The 24339-nt window shown below is 39.4% G+C and overlaps 1 protein-coding gene across 13 annotated transcripts in view; it reads right to left on the bottom strand.

Annotated features, from left to right (window-relative positions):
* Positions 1–14068, bottom strand: part of EHBP1 (EH domain binding protein 1) — a 344785-nt gene extending 330717 nt beyond the window's left edge. For 3 of the 13 annotated variants that reach the window (XM_033239197.1, XM_033239199.1, XM_033239205.1), the window contains exons 1-2: positions 13966–14050; positions 12414–12809 (exon numbers count right to left, since the gene is read on the bottom strand). In XM_033239197.1, the coding sequence (XP_033095088.1) occupies positions 12414–12517 (104 nt within the window). In that variant the 5' untranslated portion in view covers positions 12518–12809; positions 13966–14050. Of the gene's footprint in view, positions 1–12406; positions 12810–13647 lie in introns of those variants that run through there. The other 10 variants (XM_033239193.1, XM_033239204.1, XM_033239206.1 and 7 more) reach the window with 6 other exon arrangements.
* Positions 14069–24339: the final 10271 nt, after the last annotated feature.

Genomic DNA, 24339 nt, shown 5'->3' with positions numbered 1-24339 from the left:
GAAAAATCAATGTGAGAATTAAGATATGCTTCAGAGAAAAAAAAATGAGCAGATCTACTAGTGATATTGCCTAGAAGTGCAATTATAGCACAAGTACTTAAGAAGTTTCAAAACTTTTCTTAAAAAAAAAAAAAATTATTCTGGTCGGCACAGTGGCTCATGCCTGTAATCCTAACACTCTGGGAGGCCAAGGCAGGCGGATCACTTGAGCCCCGCGTTCAAGACCAGCCTGGGCAACATGGCAAAACTTCGCCTCTACAAAAAATACAAAAAATTAGCCGGGCGTGATGACACACATCCGTAGTACCAGCTACTCAGGAGGCTGAGATGAGCAACATCACTTGAGCCCAGGAACCGAGACTGCACCATGCACCACTACACTCCAGCCTGGGTGATGGGAGTAAGACCCTATCTCAAAAAAAAAAAAAATTCTACCTCAACAGTCAGAATAGCTGTCTCTCAACATTCTTTGCTTATATGGAAGAGAACAAACCAGTCTTGTCTTTAAATGAATGAACCTGTTCAAATGTTTGTTAATTTTGACAGCTAAAATGGCATAGCTAAAATACATTGCTCTCACTTTTAATCAGAAAGAAAATCACAAATTAGCTGAAGAAATTCAACTCAAGTAAGAAAATTCAACTCAAAATTTCAAGTCAGTAAACATTTTTGGAGTACCAAAACAATTTTGGAGTACAGTGCTGGAGAACTGTCATCCAGCACCTGCCAAAGCTTTGTTCAGACGGATTTTTAAGAAATAATCAAATATGGTAGTTCTAAGACCTAATTTGATACTCTTCAGCAATTGGGTAACTTCTAAAATGACAGATTTGCCATCACTATCACAGACCTACAGAATCAGGACCTCCTAGGGGATATGGAAATCTCCGTATTTGCAAAGCACCCCAGCAGTTCTAAGGACAGTCAATTTCGGAGGCAATGGCTAAATCAGCACTGTCCAGTAAAACTTTTTGTGGTGATAGACATGTTCCATATTTGCACTATCCAACATGGTGGCCCCTAGCCATATGTGGCTAGTGAGCATTTGAAATGTGGCTACTGTAACTGAAGAAGTGAATTTTGCATTTAATTTAAATTGATTTAAATTTAGATGTAAATAGCCACATATAGTTAGTTCCCTCTATACTAGACAGCACAAAACTAAATGATTCATGTTAAATTTCCATTCTTTTAAATTTCCCAAGTGGTACTCTCGGTTTAAATTAGATGATCAGAAAACTAGGTTCCTCAGCCATATTCTCTCATAAAAAGTCTTCATGAAGGGTCGACATAAACATTATCTAATTTAACAATGGTTCTGAGTCTTTTGTAGTTGGAGATTTTATCCAATGTCATATTTTATTTTCATAATAAAAATCCTCTTTGGATTAAGGTCTAAGAAAAGTCTGCAAACAAATGTATATACTTTCTTTAGCCAGGAGGACTATTACAAGAGCCAATGTGCATCCCTTTTTGCCTTGGCTGCCAATAAACTCAGAACCAAATCCAGTCTCCAATAGCAGCAACTAACTCCTCTCAAGTGCCTAGTAATATGTGCTCTCTGCTCCTGTAAGACCATGATTCTATTTATATCCCTAAATCAGTCAACATGGTATTATTTTAAATTCTTAGGCTGACAAACTCTTTCGGACATAGGCGGGGTATCAAATTTTAAAGTGATTTTTTTTTAATTAAAGGTAATTTTACAGGTTTAAAAAAAAAAACTGTATTAAAACTATTTTCAAAATAACAATACCCGGATTAATAAAACCAGGAAATTTTTTAATAAACCAAACTTACTGAAGAAAATCAGTAGGTGCCTTTTAGCAAAGCTGCCTAAAAATATCACTTTAACAGTGATACATAAGACAAATACCAGGTACAATGACATCCTGCAGTAAGTTCACTGCCTCTGTTTCAAACTCAGTTCCATTCCTTTGAACAAATATGCAAACATCCTAATGTAGAATATGAACATCCATATTGAGTAATCAAAATGCTTTGTGCAATTTTTCCTGAACTATTTTTATATCATGCAGTGAACAAGTTCAATGGCTCTTTTGTTGAAATTTCCCAAAAAATCAGAACAAACACACTTGACGCATCAATAGCACATTTCTAGAAATGCCTAATTTTAAGTTCCCTGGACATTTTAATTGCAAAACTCATGTGAAACTAAACTAAATCATAAGAACAAAACCTCCTCACATAATCCCTTAAAATTTCATTTTAGAAATCAACTTTTAAAGTATGTAAATCAAGATTTGATACCAAAATAATGTATGAAAATCACATACTACAAAAAGATCCTGGGTTCATTTCTTTAAAATCATGACAGGAAAAAAAAAATTTAAGGAAAAACTAGCCCTGGCCATGGTGGCTTACACCTGTAATCCCAGCACTTTTGAGGGGCCAAGGCAGGAGGGTCGCTTAAGGCCAGAAGTTCAAGACTAGCCTGGACAACATAGTGAGACCCCTGTGGCTACAAAAGATAATGAAAAAAGAAATGAACAACCGTCACATAGAAAAACAACATAAATTGTAGCAGGTGGCAGACACTTTAGCAGCCAGAGTCGGCAGCCAGGAGCGCAAAAAGCACTGGGAAACAACTCCTTGCTGCCTGTCCAGGCAGTCGCCAGTGGAGCGAAGGGCCTCAGGAAGAGGAAAGGGACCTCAGACCTTCCAAATTGCTTCCTCTCACAAGAAACTATTTGTTGCAGGAATAAAGATGGCTGCTGAACCAGTGGAAGACAACTGCATCAATTTCGTGGCAATGAAATTTATTGACAATACACTTTATAGCTGAAGATGATGGTAAAGTATAAAAGAATTTATTTTTCTTTGCAAACTAAGTATCTGCTTGAGACACATCTGTATTGCCATTATTAGCTGAGAAAAAAACAGTTCATATGATACCAATCTATTTGGAAAGTCAATCTGCCCTCAAAGGAATGTGGACCCAGTAGCCTAGCTTTCAAATGAAGATGACCATAAGAGACACAAAGAAGAGCCTCTAGCAAAGATGTTTGTCTACACCTTAAAAAATTATCCAGCTCTTAGAATCTACAAAATAGACCTTGCCTGTTTCATAGGTCCTAAGATTAGTGGGGAGTCATGGATTCTGCTGGGTGGGGGAGTTGCATAGGAAAAGGGGATTAAAGCCTTAGAACTGTCCAAAATCAATAACACCTCCTCTCAGAAATGCTTTGGGAAGAAGCCTGGGAGGTTACCGGGTTGGGGCGGCAGTGGGGAGGGGGGCCAGAAAATTCTGGAAGTAGAGGAGATAGGAATAGGTGGGGCAAGAAGACCACATTCAAAAGCCAAGATCTGAAAGAAACCACGCATTTATGATGAATTCAGGGTAATTCAGAATGAAAGAGTAGGAGTAGGAGAATGATGAGAGAAGCTACAGTGATAAATAGGGTGCAGAGCAAGATGTTCTCTTACTCCAAGATGTGAAATTTTGACTTTATCTTAGCGATAATAGGGTTAATTAAGCACAACATGTATTAGCTAGGGTAAAGATTAATTTGTTGTAACAAAGACATCCAAAAATATAGTAGCTGAATAAGATAGAAAATGTTTATCCTAAAAAAAGTCTAAGTAGGCAGCTCAGAAGTATTATGGCTGGAAGCAACCTGATGATATTGGGACCCTGACTTTCTTCAGTCTTGTTACCCATCATCTCCCTGTTGTTGATCTCATTCACATAGTTGAAAATCACTATTCTTCCTGGGTCCATATCTCAGTTATCAAGAATGGGTCAAGATAAGAGGAAGTCAGGCTCATTCCTTTCAAAGACTCTAACTGGAAGTTGTACACATCAATTCCCCTCATATTCCATTAACTAGAATTTAATCACATGGCCACACCAAGTGCAAGGAAATCTGGAAAATATAATCTTTATTCCAGGTAGTGACAAGACTCTTTAAAATTCAGAAATAATATATATTTTAAAATATCAAAAAAAAAAAAAAGAAATACATCATAAAATGGCTTGGCATGGTGACTCGGCTGGACACGGTAGCTCACACCTGTAATCCCAGCACTTTGGGAGGCCAAAGCGGGCAGATCACGAGGTCAGGAGATCGAGACCATCCTGGCTAACACGGTGAAACCTCATTCCTGCTAAAAATACAAAAAATTAGCTGGGCATGGTGGCATGCACCTATAGTCCCAGCTACTCGGGAGACCGAGGCAGGAGAATTGCTTGAACCCGGGAGGTAGAGGCTGCAGTGTGCCAAGATTGTGCCGCTGCACTCCAGCCTGGGTGACAGAGCAAGACTCTGTCTCAAAAAAAAAAAAAAGAAAAAAAATACATCATAAATATCATAAAACATCACTGCAGGACACATACAAACACACAGACACAAACACTGCAGGACACATACAAACATGCATACACAAACGCTAGCAAATTAATTCTACTTTGGAGGAATTAAGTTAGTTTTCTTAGCCCTACATTTGCTTGAAATTATTATAAAAAGGAAATAAAGTTACAAAACCATAGGAATTGATTTTGCTTTAGAAGCAAAAATATGTAGTTCCTCTCCCCAAAAGTCAAAGAATTGTCAAAACTTAGCTCATTTCAGCACTGTACTTCTGCTAGAACATTCCTGGTTTACTCCTACCTCCCTGGTCACTCCAACCTATGCCAGTTCATCTTTCTCTAACACTCTTAAAAGTTCAGGTTATATTTACAATCTTCTTCCCACCTACTCTAACCTTTCTCTCTGGATAGTTCTCTTCATCACTCATTGCTTATTTATCAGATAAAAAATAATAACAACAATGGGTAAAATTTACTGGGTGCTTACTCTGTCAGACACTGTTCTAATCCCTTTATTACAGGTATTATCTTACTTAATCCTCAAAACAACTCTATGCTGGAAGTAGTGTTATTATCATCTCTACTACAGAAGAGGTACTAAGAGATAATTCATCCATGGTCACACTGCCAGAAAATGTATACTTTACACATACACAGACCTCAATGTTGTCAGAAGCTGTTCTAAAGTTTCTTTCTATAAGGCTGGGAAACAGGCACAATGGTCTCTCCTCCATTGCTTATGTAGTTTGAGTAGAATAAGACTAAACTAATAGTTTAGAGCCTGAGCACAGAGAAAACAGAAAGGTGCTAGACTCTTGTATTCCCTAAACACTAGCTGCAAGCAACTCCCATGACTTAAAGCAGAAGTCAGCAAACTTTTTCTTTCTTTTTTTTTTTCTTAAGAGATAGGGTCTCACCATGTTGCCCAGGGTGGTTTTGAACTCCAGAACTCCTGAGTTCAAGGGATCCTCCCACCTCGGCCCCTCCCAAAGTGTGAAGACTTACAGAAAAAGTTTGTTCTGTTTTTTTAGAGAACAAAAGAGCCAGTTTGGATCAGGCCAGAGTTTGCCAATTCTTGATCTAGAGGCACATTTTGAGTCATGTGTAGACATAATCATGATGTAAGCACAGCAATATCTAATTACGGCATTAAGGGGCTCCACTAGATTCCTTAAAGAGTCCACCACAATTGAATTTTGTAAAACTGCTCTTCACATAGAATAAAGACTTAAAATCTGGATAAAACACAATATGTAACAATTACAATTTTTTTAAAAATCAGTTCATAAGATACTATCATGAAATTACAAATAAGTAACACATCAATTTAGTATTTGCTAAAATCATATGCCTTTGACAACTTACAATATAGAAAAGAAGACTGCGCTGTTTTGTTTCAAGGAATAAGATGTTCAAGATTCACATAACTTGCAACATAGAAAGTATTACAAATTAACCTCTCTAGAAGCAAGCCTAGAAATTAGGGAACAATACCTTTCTTACCTTACCTCTCCCTTTTGCAGTCTTCTAACCTTCTGCTCCATCTCTCCCCTCATACATTAAAGATTTTAGCACCAGGCCAGGTGCCGTGGCTCACTCCTGTAATCCCAGCGCTTTGGGAGGCTGAGGTGGGCAGATCATTTGAGGACAGGAGTTTGAGACCAGCCTGGCCAACATAGCAAAACCCTGTCTCTACTAAAAATACAAAAAAACTAGCCAGACATGGTGGTACATGCTGGTAATCCCAGCTACCTGGGAGGCTGAGGCATGAGAATCACTTGAACCCAGGAGGCAGAGGTTGCAATGAGCCACTGCACTCCACCCTGGGCAACATAGTGTGACTCTGTCTCAAAAAATAATAATAACAGTAAGTTTAGCACCTGACTCCCTGTCTTAAATGTTTCTCCTTCCATTATTCTTGGCAACTACAAGAGCCACACAAATAATCTGCCTGCACATTGGCCTCTAAATTCCTTGACAACCCTCTTGATACCCAAAAATCTTTTACTCCATTTCACCTCAGTCACCAACTGTCATGATCATATACTAATAGCTATAGTCTCTAACAAGGAATAGGAATAGCTGGAAGGTGCAAAAGATCATCTACTCAAACACAGCAAGAAATTCTACTTAAATTTATTTATTTTAAATGTATTTATTTTATTAAAGGAAATTAAAGTATACTCATATTTCACGTATGCAGTATATTAAAAATATATTGGGATATGTGCTCATTTTTGTAACAGATATGCACATGTGATCCAAGGACACCACCAGTATCTTGTCATTAACATTAACCACATCCAAAATCAAGCATCTCATACTCCTCCACCTCCCATCTTTCCAGCTCCCAACCCCAACAATTCTTCAACCTCTTTAAAATCTTTCAATCATTATCCTTTTCATGTTTTCACTGACTATCCCATCTTTCACATACTTACTTTCCTTATCCAGCTTATATTCCATGGTTCATCACTAAAACCACTCCTGCACATTTGCTCTCAGTTTCCCTGTCTCTCTTCCCCTTAGTTATACATTCCTGACCAAATCCAATCCTGGTCAAATCCAACTCTACCTATTCTATGCCTGCACCCAAGCACTGAACATAGCTGGGTTAAAAAATTCCTGGTTGCATTCAATTAAAATTTATAATCACAAAGTTAAAAAGGTCATCACTACTACCCAGCAATACCCCTACATTTCCCTAGTGAATTCATTCGCACTTTGACAACTTCTTACCTCATCTCCTCAGTCCTTCAACAACTCTGTCACCTCCCTCCCAGCAGATGATTTCTTATATTATTTCCCTGAGAAAACATAATATCCACATCCTCCCCAACCAAATCTACCAACCTATCTGCTTCTCTACCCATGTATCCTGCTTTTCCCCTTGTAACAATGAATGGTGCCAGCTTCTACCTAAGTTCAACCTTTCCACTTGGGTTCTGGATCCTTTTCTCTTTCTCTCACTCAAAGACTTTTCTCTCCTAAGGTTACCTCCTCTCCCACCACATCATCCATTTTTCCTTCTCTACCAATCATTTCCATCAGCATTTACACATGTTGCAGTATCTGCCAAGCAAAAAATATACCTTGAACCCTTGTCTCTCTCCAGGTATTACCTAGTTCTCTGGTTTGTAGCAAAATATTCCAAGAAAATCATCTGTACTCACTGCAACCACTTCCTTTCCTCTAAGCCAACTTAATCAAGCCTTCATCTCCACCACTCCATTGAACCGTTCCTCAAAATCATCAATTCTTTCCACCTTGCCAAATCCAATGGTCACCTTGCTCAGCCTCTCAACAGTATTTGACACAGCCAAATGCTCCCTTAATACACTTTTTGCACTTGGTTTCTTAGAAAACATGCTCTTCTAATTTTCCTATCTCACTATTGCTTGTTTCCTGTCTCCTTTGTCGGCTCCTCCTCTCCTTCCTCACCTCTATATGCTGAAGTGCCTCAAGGCTCAGTCCTCAATCCTCTTCTCAATCTGTATTAATGCATAGGAAATTTCCTATAGCCCCATGGTTATAAATACTACTTACAAACTAAGATGATCCAGCCTCTTCTCTCCCCTGAGTTTGAGACTCTTATAATTAGCTGCTTAATTAAGATCTCCATCTGGATGTATCAAATGAAAAGCAAACAGAATTCTTTTTTTTTTTTTTTTTTTTTTTTGAGGCGGAGTCTCGCTCTGTCGCCCAGGCTGGAGTGCAGTGGCCGGATCTCAGCTCACTGCAAGCTCCGCCTCCCGGGTTTACGCCATTCTCCTGCCTCAGCCTCCCGAGTAGCTGGGACTACAGGCGCCCGCCACCTCGCCCGGCTAGTTTTTGTATTTTTAGTAGAGACGGGGTTTCACTGTATTAGCCAGGAGGGTCTCGATCTCCTGACCTCATGATCCGCCCGTCTCGGCCTCCCAAAGTGCTGGGATTACAGGCTTGAGCCACCGCGCCCGGCCAGAATTCTTGATTTCTCCCTCACACCAAACCTTTTCGTTCCCAAGTGTTCACCTATCCCTTCAATTAATATTACATTCACCTGGTTGCTCAGGTCAAAAACCTGTAGTCATTATTGATTGTCTCTTACTTTACATCATATCTAATCCATCAGTAAGTCCTGTTAACTACATCTTTAAAAAATTTACTATCCAGCTACATGGGTACACAAAATTGTCAAAACTCACTGAACTGTACACTTAAGACGGATGCATATTACTATATGCAAAAGTGTAAATTACACCTCAATAAAGTGTGGTGGTGCTGAGTGTGTGTAAGGGTATACATGTGTTACCTACCTACATCTGACCATTTCTCACTACCTACTACTCTGTTGTTTGAATTACTGCAGTAGCCTACTAGCTGGTATCCCTGCTTCCACTTTTACTCATGACAGTCCATATCCCACAAAACACACCAAGTTTGTTTCTAATTAATGCTTTTTTCTGTTCTTTGTAAAATTTATTTCAAAAGTAGATTATTTACATCAAGGCTCATGTATCTCTGTATCACTCCATGGTCAACAGAGAAATGCTTGCTTAAGTATTTCTGAAATGAATACTTCTTAATGTAATTTGGTTTTCATAAATTCAAATTAACACTTAAAGTGCATGTAGTCTTCTAATGTCTAATTGGAAAACTAAGCTGGGATCAGTTACACATAGCCTGGAACATCAGATTAAAGAGTTTATATTTTATCTAACAGGCCAGTGTCACAAACTTAAACACTAAGAAAAGCTACTTTTTTTACTTTTCAAATCCTGAGGTCACAAGGTTGGCAAAGATGTGTGAAACAATGAACAAAATGAAGAGTTACTTTCAGGGATATATATTCACCTTTTTGTACCTCTAGAGTTTTGAACCATGTGATTATACTGCCTATTTAAAATAGAAATTATAATTAAAATTATATTTTAAAATAAGGGAAAGGAATTCTTATATGACATAGAAAAATAAGAAACTAAAATAAATATATGACTTTTTAGGAAAAGTTTATGGCACTTTGAATATTTTTAGTCCTCCCACCACAACTAAGAATTAGATGGAAGAAATATAAATACAAAGATAAAATATGTTCATATATACACATGCAAAATATAATACATATTCATACATAATGATTCATGTCATATATTAGAGAGCTTTTAGCAGAATTTAATTTGCAACCTAAATTATCATCATAACCCCAACTTGCCAACTTTCGTAGTTTCCTTAAACACCTGTAAAGCCTTTGAGAATTCATATAGTAAAGATTTCTCTCAGAAATCTAAAAGCCTACAGATGATAAAAGAACAGAACAGAAAGTAAACTAACAGAGAAATGACAGTATAGTCTCTTTCAAACTCATCTCCAGAGGCCAGTCTTACACTTGCCAACAACTACATCATTTAATAATTAAATGACATAGGGACAACAATAAGAGTAGGGGGTATAAACCCCTATCATCTCTAAATTTGCCACAGCCCCTTCATGTGGCTATCAAGGAATGATGACAAATAGGACCTCCATGGTATACTGTTCTTCTCTCAAATGAAAAAAAGACATTCTCGTTTTTGTTCCTGATCTAAGTTCTAGTGGTTCTAGAACTAGTATAAATAATTCTACTATTAAGTTCTAGATGTAAGTTCTAGTACCACTAGACAATACAAGAAGTATTGGGGGTACTTAATACCCCCAATACTTCCAGGAGAACATCCGGATGCTTCTGGTATTAAGTCCAAATCCTATCGTAAGACCTGATTTAATAGGGACACCATAATGGCCATCCCTAAAAGTAATCAAGCCATTTATTCAACTGTAATCAAGCTAAATTTTCACTGTAGCTTTTGCCTTTAGACACATTAGCAATAACTTAAAATGTTATTTAAAAATTAATAACTTGAAAGCTCAAGGGAAATAAAATTCCAGGAAGGCTGCAAACTGTGAGGAAGAAACTGATTTTCTAACTCAGGAATCACATGATAATGTTCTATTTCCCTTAAGGAAAAGAGTAAATTTAACCATCTTAAAGTTGATGCTCCCAGTATACTGCCAAGTTAAGAAACACCTGCAATCAGGACCTTCTCCAACTTGGATAAGTACACCCAAATTTCCAACACAAAAGCTTGGATGTCAATCTAGACCTTTTCTTCTCCCTCATCCCCATCTTGCTCAAATCCCCAATTGAAATGACCACCAAATCCTACCCATTTTGTGTTCTGAGTGTTCCTCCAGTTAATTCTCTCCATTCCTTTGCCACTGCCTAGTCCTAACCTTTTGTCTCCCCTTATTTATTAAAATAGCTACCCTAATATTGCTACTTCCAGTCATCCTTTTACTATGATCCTCAGTCTACATTGTAGTCCTGGTGATTTTCCAATAGCAAACCTAATGTCTCTTCTCAAAATCTTTCACTATGTTCCTATCACCTACAGAATAATACCCAAATCATTTATTAACAGCACGTAACTTTACATGCTTTCAGTCCTGCCTGACTCTCAAACCTCACATCTCACTGCATGCCCCCCAATCCTACACTTTAAACCCCATTTGTATCAAACTATAATACTTGAATTTCCAGCACATCCCATGCTAGGTAAGCCTCCAGGCTTCTGCATAGGTTGTTGCTTCAGTCTAGAATGTCTTTCACTTCTTCCCCCTTGACTTCCTGGACAACTATGAATCTTTCAAAACTCAGCTCAGCTACTAGGAAGCCATCCCAACAATTCATCCTCTACCCTTAAAGAATTGACTGCTTTTCCCTCTGCTACCTCTGTACATCATAATGGCATCTATTAGGCACTATGTCCCTGACACTGTTCCAAGCATTTTACATGTATTAACTCATTTAATCTTCACAATTACCCTCCCTATGAAGTGGCACCATTATGACCTTTATGGCTATGGAAACTTGAATCACAGAGAAGTTAAATAATCTGTCCTCAAAGATACTCAACTGGATGAAGACAGATTAAAATCCTTATGTCATACATATTTATACTACTGCATGTCTCACAGTGAATTTATTCATGTGACTCTTACACTGGACTGTACACTCCTTGAGGACAGGGATTATGTCATATTCTACTCTAAATCCACAGTACCTGGTATAAAGCAGGTAACGAGTGCATGCATTTCTCAAACTGATTTTAAAATAATATTCCTAAAAAGTTGAAGAGAAAAGCATTCAGAAACTAGTTCCAAATAAATATTCAAATATGCTATAAGAGTTCTAGAATAGAGCAAGCTATGTTTTTAATCTAATAAAAAGGATGTTAAAAAGAAAGGTTATTACAGACCTGAATTACAGTCCTTGTGGACAAAGAAATGGGCTTATTTTGCAATTAAGTCCATTACTGCATAATCACTGCAGTAAATCAAGGCCCAAACGACCATTTGCTTAAAATTAACTTTTTTATCTCACTAAATAAAAAAACTTTGTTGTTTATCATTCAGGGCAATGGAAAGAAAGCCCTATATTTACTCTTCTCAAGTGGAAAGAAGCCAATCACAGACCAGCACTACTAATTGCTTCCTTTAATCTGGCCAAGAAATGTATCCCATTAGGCAATTAAAATAAAATACAGTTGCCTGAGTAAGCATTTAACAAAAGAATTTCTAAGGTTTTGTGGATGGCATTCCATTAATCAAATAATGAAAAATTCTTTATCCTAAGCAAGGAAAAATGAAAAAACAAGAAAAAAATAGATTACCATCACCCCACAAGAATATAGACTTCTATATTAAAACTCAATTCAGTCATATGCCTATGTTATATTAAAGCATATGCATACATGCTCACAATATTTCAGTGGCCATTCTTTGTCTTCTTAAAATTACAAAAATCAAAGTTATTTTAACACTAATGATGAATAACCTCAAAACCAAATGTACTGTATTTAGTGTGCTCTCACAGTTACAGTCCTCTGAGCCATACCGAAGCGCAGTAATTAAAATCCACAGGGATGATACTAGCTGCAACTGTGCACAGCACAGTACTTGTTAAGAGTTATCTGCACCCCACCCAGCTTCTACACACTAGTGCACCATAGAAAGGTAAATAAACTATCAGAAGACCCAGCAAACTCTACCTCCACGTACATCTTACCATTTCTTCGTACACTCAACCATCAGTTCCTGGTAGGAGGCCACAAACTGGAACTTGGATGCATGTTTTCCCACACGCTGCAGTCTCTTCCAAACTGAAGCCATGATGATCAGTCAAGACACTAGAGCAGTTCTGGGTTAGCAATACAGCAGCTTTAATAATGCAGAGGGTCCAAAGCAAAGGAACTTTGCATGTATGTCTTTTAAAAACTCAACTACAACTCGAAAAGATGCTTGGGGTCCATAAGTCTTCTCCCTGTTTCACAGGGTAAATTCCATCTTAGATGAATGGCCCAGTCAAGAACACTATGATATACGTGACAGGATGAGTGGGAGGGGGTTCCCTCATGGAGACATCACCATGCCACCTCAGGGGCTATATGTGTATTCTGGAGGACTGAAAAGCAAAACAAAGACAAAAAGAGAAAGAATATGAGGAGAGAATCATGAGAAGTGACTAACCACCCATGTTAAATAACGCTGCAAAAGACCATCCCAGTTCTCTGCTTGTCTTTTAAACAATGAAACAAAACACCGACCTCAAAAGCCAGTTACATCAAGGATGCAAGACACCAAGGAAGAAATTACAATTCACACCGAAGACGTGGAGCGACACATCAGGTAGTCAGCATCAACAACAATCCAGAGAGATGGTAACTCGGGGCCCTACCTCCCCCTGTTAGCATCACAGAAGGGCGAGCAGAGCGGGAAAGTCTAGGGATGCTGTTTAATGTCCACCGCCAGTCAGAGGGAGGAGTGGAGTATTTTTAATAAACTTTATTTTTCAGCCGATAATTAATAGCCTCAAGTCCGACAATATGTGCTTAGAACAAATTAGGGAGCCAGGAGGAATGCTGTTTTTCAGTCGGAGGGAGGAAATGGATGGGAAACGAGGAGTGGAGGGAAATCTCCAGGCAGAGAGAGGGCAATGTCCCGGCTCCAGGCCACTTGGGCTCCTTCGCTGCCAACCGGAGGGAAATGGAAACTCCTGCCTGGGCGTGAAGCAATGACCAGCGGGGCAAGTGGACTGTGCAGGGTGCCTCCCTCCCCCATCCTCAGGGGAACAGTCCGCCAGAGCCCAGTCTCCTCACGCACAGAGCTCAGACCCCTGCCCCCCAGCGGAGGCAGGCGGTGGCTCGTCCGCGGTCCCTGTCACCCAGGCGATACCAGAAGACCCCAGCCCGGACCCCAAGCCCCGGGCCCGCCGCTCGTCCACTCCTGCCCACTCCTCACACCTCTAATCCCGCTGTCGGGTTGAGTCTGGCCCCGTTCCCTTCTCAGAGGCGCTCCTCCGTCGCCGCCGCAGCAGCAGCCGCCGCCGCCGCCACCGAGTCCTCCATCCCCGCCGGAGCCACATGGAACAGCCAAGCCAGCCACGGCGCTCGCGGGAGCCGGGATCTGCAGCCCCTCAGGCGGACGGCGCCCCTCACGCCCGCCCCCTCCCTGACGGATCGCCCCGCGACCGTCCCCCCCCTATCAAACCCTGCCAGAGCCGCCGCTCAGCGCCCAGCACCCCCTCCCCCGCCTTCCTCCTCCGCCACCATCATCATTACCTCCCCCGCCGCACCTCTCACACTAACCCTACCCACCGCAGCTGAACCTCCACCGCCCCGCCGCCATTGGCCGGGTCCCGCGCGTGCCCCGCCCACTTCGGCGGCCGGGTCTTAGAGCGGCTGGGGAGCCTGATTGGTAGAACTGCCTGCCCATCAAAGGGGCTCCACCTTCCCCTTGCTTGGGAGGTGGTTTTTCTCCAAGCCGGAATGCGACGCACAGGCAACCTTTTTGTAAAAAAAAAAAAAAGGAACCGACTAAGGACAATCCCGCCCGTTCTTCTGATTGGCTTCGAGAAGGAAGCGATAGGCGGGAGGAATAGGGAGTGTTTATAGTGAACTGGAAGGTGATTGTAGAAGGTGGCTGTCCGTCAAAGGCGCCGCCGGTGCCAGGCTGGGTTTCTGTACCCTAAGGGTGATTGCAGACCTGAAGACTGGCTTCGCTGCAGCTGTGGGCACTGCGGCTGCCTGTGGGTTTCTGTCGTGTTCTCATCTCCGCGAGGACCTGAGCGCGCCCTCTCCTCCGCCACTGGCAACTAGGGTTTTTGCGCATACAGCCTTTATTTTACCAATTCCTCCTGGGATCTTACCTGACAACCTGAAGTAATGACCCTGTCAGCCACCGCCCCTCAACCCGCTCCCCGCCCAACATTGAGTCAACTGGTCTTCAAGGGGATTGATCAGCTGAGCTACACACAAAATGTGTACAGTACAATTTGTTCTTGTTCGGAGTCTTCACATTTCTTTGAATCTTGGTTTCTCCTCTTCGCTGTCGGACTCTTTTGCCCCCAGTGAGAACTGTAGACGGATTTGGGAACTGCTAGCGTACAAAAAGGGTGGTCAAAGGCAAAAAGGAGGAGGCAGAGTGAGGGCAGGAATACTTAATCTTGTTAAAAGAGCCAGGGGCCCTTTTGAGAATATGAAAGATACAGATACTTTCTCAAAGGGGAAAAAGTGTCCTGTCTCAAAACACAAAAATTTGTTTTCAGTTTTAGATGGTTCACAGACCTCTGGCGTAGAGAAACAGGACAAAGAATGAAACCTCAGGGGAATCCTAGCATTTAAGGAATAAGCAGAGTAAAATGGGAAAGAGACTGAGAAGGAATAATCAGAGAAGTAGGCGCATCAGCAAGCAATGGGCAGTTTGGGGAGAAAAAGAGAGGCAAGCTAACATAAAAAGAAAGGAAGCGGGATAGGCTCTGGAAACAAGGATCATTCAATCTTACGAAAGTTGGAAAGCAGGGTTCATGGACAAAGTAGCTTGAAAGGTGTTAGGGTCCAGGGAGGATTCTTTCAGGGACAGGGAGAGCAGTGATGAGTGAGAATTGAGTCCATCTATAGACACTGGGGGCCAAGACAAAGTGGAGAGACATGTTGAAGAATCAAGAGAGATAGGGAGACAGATGGAAGGCTTGAATCCAGTATCTAATTCAATTTCCACTTTCAATAAAGAAAGTGATCTAATAATACAAGAGCACAGTGTGCATTTTACAGAAAAGAGCATAGTTATCGCTTATTTTGCTAGTCAATTCTAAAATGTTACAATAATCGTAATAATCATATTGATTCTTATTTTGTATTAAGAGTTCTCTGATGTCCTTCCTGAGTGGTTTACGAAGTCACTACAACCTATAGCCGTTATGATCTCATATAATAATATATTCTGCATCATTAATAGGCTTTAAGTGTGTGGAGTTCTTTAATGGCTAATTTGTAGAAATGGTCATAAATTATTTTCGTCCAAGTTACCCTTCAGAAACAATCCACATGATGATCAGAAGGTTTTTGCACCCTATTTATTAATGTCTTTGTAAGTTCTCAAACTTTCTCATGTGGTCATTCTGGTTTCTTTTAACATGCTTCCTTACTCAAAAGGGAGAGGGGGAAGAGAGAGAAAAAAAAGACACTGACTTTTATTATAAAGAAATTCTCTTAAAAGTAATGTTTTAAATAGTGTCTTTTAAAAAATAAATAAATAAAGCAGTAGGATCCCTAGGGAATCTTCCTCAAGTTGTGGGAAATTTCAAGAGACTGATGGTTTCTTATGACAGCTCTTCTTTTTAGGGGAAGTATTTGTCTTGGATGTAAACTCTTATTTTTCCTTCTAGACACCGAGATAGCGAAGAAGAGATCAAGGTGAGAATAGTTAACTAAATGAGTGAAGGAATCAAGAACAGATTTTGACACTGTTCTGCCGCTGACCTCATGTTCATAAGCTGTCTCCTGGAGGCCCTACAGAGCAGCTACTTCTTCCCTCTGTAACATTTTTTTAAACAACCTGTCTACTAACTAAATTTATTGAAGAATATTAAATATAGAATATGTTCAGCTCTTTTGGGCTGCTTTGTTGATAGTTATTGAATACCAACTGAGTATTAATCTTTTTTTTTTCTTGAGACAGGGTTTCTCTCTGTTACACAGACTGGAGTGCAGTTCCCTCATCAAGGCTCACTACAGCCTCAATCACCCAGGCTCAAGCAGTCCTCCCACCTCAACTTCCCAAGTAGCTGGGACTATGGTCTCGTGTGCTACCCCGGCTAATTTTTTTTTTTTTTAAAGGAGCAACTCTATTAACTGATAGGCTATTTTTTTGTACTTTTTGTATTCACCATGTTGCCCAGGCTGAACTCCTGAGGTCAGGTGACCTGCCTGCCTCAGCCTTCCAGAGTGCTAGGATTGCAGGCTTGAGCCACTGCTCCCAGCGTGATCATATTAAATACTACCAATAGTACATAAAAGTTACAGTCCCTGTTCTCAAAGAGTTTCAGGAACATATTCCGTGTGTACACAAGAAAGTAACACAAATTACTAACCTCTCTGAGTCCCAGCATGATCCTGTAAAACATAATCATGCCTACCTCTCTGGGATGTTGAGAAAATGGAAGATATGTACATAAAGTATCTGGCACATAGTAAACAGTCAAATGGTAACTACTAGCATATGCTATTGTGTTTGGTAGCAAACATAAGACAGAAAAGAACAAAACAGACCTTCAGGAATACTTGGGCAATACTTAGTGCCAAACATCACTACCTCAAGGACTAAAGAGTCTTAAAGAATACATTTAACATTATTTATCTCCCATTAATTCAATTGGTACCAAGACTGGAACAGCAATAATTTAGGTGGACTCAGGATTTTATAATAATTACTAAGAATTCACTTATCCTCAATCCTCATGACCACTCCTTATGTCATATATTAGCTGGGATCTTTTGGCATGCTAGAAGTTACCTTTTTCTTAAGGTTCCATTTCCCCTATCAACTAACAGGCACCTCCTACTCACCCTCCCACTTCCAGGATTGTCCACTGTGTCTGCCACCTTCTAATGCCCTGTTTACCTGGATCTTGATTTATCATCTCCCTCTGTCCCAGGTTTAATGCAAGTTACATTAATTGTCCTGTCCACTTGACCCAGGTTGTTGACTGCAAAATGTTTTACCTAACAGAAGATGCAACATTTAAAATAATTTAAATTTTGCCTTTAAATATCATCAAGCTTAAAATGAAGATAGAATACAAAGAAATAAGTGGAAACTGGCATTAAAAACTTTAAATCTTCTCTGCCATGACAATTTTGAAAATGACAGAAATTATTTTCAGTGAAACAGCTTTTCTAGTCACTGCTTCAGAAACTCCCCAAATGGAGATTCAAGACTATGAAATGCAACCATAGGCTTGAATTATTATTATCTTTTCTGGTGATAAAATTCTTATCTTTGGGTTTTACAGTTATTGCAGTAAAAATTGTCAGAGGTATTATTGCAGGATTTAACCACTAATGGAATTTATCTGTGCCTTATTCCTAGTAATAAGATTTACTCCCAATAATAACACTGTAGGTTTTTGTATTTTTTTTCCAGTTACCATAGTGGTTATACTATACACAACAATATTACTGTAGTTTTTAACTGCTAATGAAATTGTTTTAAATCCACAGCAAACAAATTTACTTCCAACAATCCTATAGCAATTTTTATGTCCTTAAAAACTCGCTGTGACAGGCTAATACTTTTAAAATTTTAAGTGATGATTTCTGTAGTAGTTGTTTTTCCAAGTATTAAATATTTCCTTTCTTGCTACGGCTTTTCTCCTCTTACACCCCACCCCAAGATCCTCAGCATTGCACTCACCCTCATTTAGGCTGGTCTCTGCTCATTGTTTCAGGAAAGGAATATGACAGAATGTAGAAAAACAAAAATTTTGTTATTGGTTTTTGAGTTTCAAAAGCCTGGCCCTTTGAGGAATAATGAAATGGAATACGGTTAGAGACCTGCACTGTTTGCCTCTAGCCACATGTGACTACTGAATACTTGAAACATGGCTAGGCCAAATTGAGATGGGCTGTAAGTATAAAATATACACCAATTTCAGATTTAGTGTGCAGAAAAGATTAATACATTAATAATATTCATATTGATTACATATTGAAATATTCTGGATATATTGGGTTTATTAAATAAAAGACAGTAAAATTAATTTTACCTGTTCCTTTACTCTTTTTTAATGTGGCTACAGGAAAAATGTAAATTATATACATGCCTCACGTTATATTCCTATTGGACAGTGCTATTATAGACAATAGTAAAGCTTCCTTTCCCAAAGATGAGAAATGAGTTTCCTGGGCTAGAAGGGAAAGACAAAACTTGGAGGGGATGTAATGAGAGCTGGATGCTAGTGGATTTCTGAGAGCAGGACCTAATCCCCCCCTACTCTGGCACAAGCTTTGGAGAAGGGCAGCTGAAATGCTGGGATCTATCTATGTTATCTGAGAGCTAATAGACATATTTTTCTCTTTATTAGAGTCCTGGGGAGGTGGCAAGACCCTTAAGAGAAGAAAAAACTTGGTTTTTTATCTAGGCCAGGCAAGATTTTGGAGTAGCATAGTCCAGTAGAACTTTCTATGATGAATATCTACCTGGCTGTCCCATGGAGTAACCATGAGCCATGTGGAACTATTGGACATGCAAAATGTGGCTAGTGTCACTGAAGAAGTTGAGTTTTAATATTATTTAATTTTAATTTATTTATTGGCTACATATGGCTGGTAGCTACCATAATGGACAGTGCAAACTTACATAGTACTATGGAGGTTCTGGATGCCCAACACAATTGCCAAACACCCAAAAGGGTACAAAGGCACTGCACAGCCACCAGACCAAAAGAGTCCTTGCTGATGGACCAAAATCAACCCAGCAACACTCCATGGAGCTGCCTGCTAATGAAGAAAGATGCATATGAGAGAACTCTAAGAGGAGCCAGCATAGTAGATGAGGAGCAAGGATTAAATGCCCCATCCCCTTCCCCCAGCATAGTGATGCTATGTAAGCCCCCTCAATCGAGATGCAGTTCCTGCCAAATTGACTATGATTAAGTGTTTGCCACCCCTTGTGAAATCAGAGCTTGAAACAGAAATTAAGTTGAGTAATGGGAAAATAAAACTGTGTTTCTTGCCAACCTGAATTTGTTTAGATTGAGATTTATGCCTGTTACATAACCTTAAATAGTAACTCTTAACAAAATAATTTAAAACCTATGTTTATTCTCTTGAAAGGTGGCCTTTTTTTTACTCTATCATTATAGGACCAAAGTTCTTTGGTTGACATAAAAGCTTAGAAAAGCTGCATTAGAAAACCATCTTTCAATTAGAAACAGTATTCTTTGGTGAAATTGTTTCTGTTGCAGTTACCCATGAACGAATATTTGAAGTTAGTCATAATGAAGCTTTGCACATTGAACCTAAGATTGTACTAATTCTAGGACCTCAGTTGTATATACTAAAAATTCAATTTTGTCCAGCTCCACAGCATCTAGAAAAGGCCAACATGGGCTTGGTTGGTAGAGGCAGAGGAGCATTCTTGACTTCCTTGAAACTCAGGTAGAGACTGAAGCAAATCTACAGATACTATCCACTGGTGATTCAGCAGGACTACTGTTGTTAATCTGGAGCAACATAGTGAATGACTAGAAGCTTAGAAATCTTTAAGAATATATTGCAAGCAACAATGATATTCAAAATGTGGACATTCAGTGTGTTAACAACATGGCATAGGCATTAATCAGTTAGAATAGAGGACAACTGTAAACCATTGGCCTAGTTGTGGCATTGTGGACTAACTAAATACCAGCCCTGACTCTAGTGTGCCCTTACTGGTCTATAGCATCCTTTCAGTCTAATCCTTCTAACTGCTTAAGATACTTTCATGATAGTGAAATCCCAGTCCACAAATGTGTATGCCAAGGTAAAAGCTACTAGCTGAGATAATTTACACATTGCAAATAAGTGGGCCATTACTGGGATTATGGCAACAAAGATTTGAGTTGGAATTAAGAGCCCAGCTGAGAAAGTCTTTGCTAAACTCAATAAATTCATTTCCTATAAAATCAGCAGGGATTCTTGACCAAGACTTACTGGTCATTTCCCATGAAACATTAAGAGCCTTTGGTAAATTATAAGGGGTAGACTGACCTTTGCTTCACTTCTTCTGTGTTTTCAATAATTGGGAAAAAATCCAGGTAACCAGATATAGCATCCAGTCAGTGTTTTCCTCTGAATAATTCATAGATGATTATATTTGTATGAGCAAGATAATATAATTAATATCATTCTGAAATAACAAGGCTGGACAGGAAAGGCAAAGAAAAACTGGTAGAAATTCATAATCTTGGAGGGCACTGACTACCATCCTTGTGATGTAAAATCAAAGCACTTTCATCCCATACAGTATAAAGAACACACACACAAAAAGCAAAATTTCAAAGCAAGCTGAAAGCAGGCAAAACTCCACTTACCAGGGCACTGGGCATGAGCCAAGGGAAAGTAGCCCTGTTGCTGAAGCTTGTCCCAGATGAGTAGAGCTGGAAAATAAACCCAGCTTTCAAAGGGCAGGATTAACTCATACACAGTTTGGGCAATCTTCTGGGCAGGGCAAGATAGGGAAAAATTCCAGGGCAAGGGCAATAACATGAGAGCCAGAGAGAGCTGCAATATTGTTCCAGGTCTCTCTTTTCACAGCAAGTCACCCAATTAGTGACTGGGCTTACAGTGATCAGAAAATAACCTGCGAAGCAAAGATGACTTTGTGAGAGCTGCTGGATATTTCTTCATATTCTGTCACAACTTTTGGATGCTATTTAAAAATATTCCCAATAATGCATCATTGATCTCTTCCTCCAAGAAAAGAAATTCAAGTGTTGAGCAAGTCAGGTTTTTGTGCCATAGTTCAATCTTCTAAAGAAATCCTACTATCTTTAAAACTTTAAAAATCACAATATTTTATCCCTGAAATGAGTCTATTTTAGGTATTGAACATAGTACTGAGTTACTTATATTGAGAGAGCCCCTTGAAACAATTGTCTTGCATTATCAGTGTCCCATTTCTCATTTCAAAAATGTGTGAGCACCTGCTAACCAGCATATTTCAGTGTGGAAAAGGAGAGTGTTATACTTGTGCATGTTTCTTCACATAACACATGCTAAAGAGAGCGTATTTAAAGGTTACAACTTGATTATATTTGAAATATTCACTTTTCTTGAACAATGAAAGCAAGAATAGGAGGCATATTGTTCACTGTTCCACTTCTTTTATTCTTGTAATAACACTCTTTCTAGCTATTCACAAAACTACCTTGTGCCAATCAGTGTGTTTGCGATGCGTCTCGTCCAGCCTACAGCTGAACAAGATAACAATTACCAAAATCCTGCAGCGATTTGTCAGTGATAAACAGACCAACTTGTTGAGTACTTCTGTCTAATACATATAGCGCTGTAACACGAAATTGCTGCACAGCACATGTTATGGGACCTGGTCTTCAACACTGTATGCTACGGATATTTGCAGTGCCCAAGATTGTTACTGGATTGGTTTTGTCAATAGTTCATTCTGCATTCTCTTATTAATTTCCCTTAATATCTTATTAACCTTCAGCTGACTTTGCAAGTTCTAAGGCAACAGGTTCATGAGTACAATTTTGAATGATAGCTTTTTCATTTTGATTTTCTTTGATGATATTTTTACAGAAAAATCCATTAATTTATTAAGAAATATTTAGTGAGTAATTATGAAGGTCAAGGCATTGTGGTAGGTATTGGGAATGCAGCACATAAAAAAGACAAAATCCCTGCCCTCCTGGAGCTCATATTTCTCTTTTATTAGAGGTCATTGTTTAGTATTCCCCTTAGAAAATTTCAGTTGATGAGAGGCGACTGTGCTTTAACAATGACAAAAAACCTGAGAAAAGTGTTATAAAAGACAACATGCCGGGGACTAACATAAAGGGATCACCCACTCAATAAAATCCAATTATCAGATATGTATTATTGTACTTCCACCTCTTTCTTTTTTTGTATGGCTGCTTGTACAAAGTCACATAGAGACTTGTCAGAGCACATACAAATTTATAACCTATATTTGCACTGGAGTCCTGTTTACAATTTATGTTTTTAAAATTTGAATTGTAGTATTTACATTGTTATTATTTTTATGATTTACTGAATAGAGACATTGATTTTTTTATGTTATAAGGCAACATGATTGTAACTAAAAATATGCAAAATTAAACACATGCCAAAATTGAAATTACATTGTCTGAGAGAAATGATCTGCAACCTGTTAAACATCAGCCAAAACAATCTGATTAACACATTTCCTCGAGCTCACATGCAACTTTCAAGAGTATAATGGTCATTAAGAATGTGACAGGATTTTAACAAACACACCCATTCTATTTAATTTCCCTTTTCACTCCTTAAATTGTCAAAAAAATTTTAAAAACAAAAACAGAGGCCTATTTTTGCTGTCTTTTCCTCAGAAATATTTTAGCTTCTTCCTAGATATCCTTAGAGATATAATAATTAAAAGTTGTTTTTTGTCTTGTATGTGTTCTATGATATTTTAAATGTTAAAAAAAAAAAAAAAGGTCAGGCGCAGTGGCTCATGCCTGTAATCCCAGCACTTTGGGAGGCTGAGGCAGGCAAATCACAAGGTCAGGAGATCGAGACCATCCTGGCTAACATGGTGAAACCCCATCTCTACTTAAAAAATACAAAAAACTTAGCCAGGCATGGTGGCGGGCACCTGTAGTCCCAGCTACTAGGGAGGCTGAGACAGGAAAATGCCATGAACCTGGGAGGTGGAGCTTGCAGTGAGCCAAGATCTTGCCACTGCACTTCAGCCTGGGCGACAGAGTGAGACTCCCTCTCAAAAAAAAAAAAAAGCTGGGCATGGTAGCTCACCCCTGTTATCCTAGCATTCTGGGAGGCCGAGTCCGGTGGATCACCTGAGCTCAGGAGTTCAAGACCAGCCTGGCCAACATAGTGAAACCCTGTCTCTACTAAAAATATGAAAATTAGCCATGTGTGGTGGTAAGCGCCTGCAATCCCAGCTATATGGGAGGCTGAGACATGAGAATTGCTTGAACCCGGGAGGCAGAGGCTGCAGTGAGCCAAGATCTTGCCACTGCATTCCAGCCTGGGTGACAGGGTGAGACTGTGTCTCAAAAAACAAAGAAAGAAAAAAGAGAGAGACAGAGAGAGAAAGAAGAGGGAAACCTCAAAGAGATTACACAAATAGCTTTATGTTAATGTAAAAATTATGTGATACATTTTATTTAATTCTCCCGTGTATTTTTTTACAATAAAAAATAATGATTAGGCCGGTCACAGTGGCTCACGCCTGTAATCCCAGCACTTTGGGAGGCTGAGGCAGGAGGATCACTTAAGCTCAGGAGTTTGAGACCAGCCTGAGCAACATGGCAAAACCCTGTCTCTACAAAAAATACAAAAATTAGCTGGGTGCAGTGGCACACACCTGTGGTCCCAGATACTTGGAAGGCTGGGGTGGGAGAATCACTCGAGCCTGGGAGGTTGAGGCTACAGTAAGTGGTGACTGCACCACTGCACTCCAGCCTAGGAGACAGAGTGAGACCCTGTTTCAAAAATAAATAAAAATAATAAGGATTAAACATGTATAATTGTGGTTTCAGATTGAAGATATTGTATAAGTCATCATTCTATAATCTTTAAAATGTTCTCTCACTATCTAAAAGCTTTCCATCTATAGTTTCTGGTTATAAATCATATCTAATTGACAAAAATGGAAACTCTCCCCCAAATAAATCAATTATTGGTTCATCTAATGTGTTCTAATTCTGGATCTATTCTGCCCACTGATACACTTCAGTTGAGAGATTAAAAAATCTTCTTTCACAAAACATTCTATTTCTAGGAATGTCTTCTGTATTTTATAACATAAAAAGAAGGATGAGTTTTCATTGACCTTTCATTGACTTTTTTTTTTCTCTTTTTGAGACAGGGTCTCACTCTGTCATCCAGACCAGAGTGCAGTGGCGTGATCACGACTCACTGCAGCCTTGA

Source organism: Trachypithecus francoisi, unplaced genomic scaffold (genome assembly GCF_009764315.1).
Source record: "Trachypithecus francoisi isolate TF-2019V2 unplaced genomic scaffold, Tfra_2.0 Lachesis_group17, whole genome shotgun sequence".
Taxonomy (NCBI): Eukaryota; Metazoa; Chordata; class Mammalia; order Primates; family Cercopithecidae; genus Trachypithecus; species Trachypithecus francoisi.
Note: the sequence above shows the minus strand (reverse complement) of the source record. Positions and strands in the feature narration are given on the sequence as shown.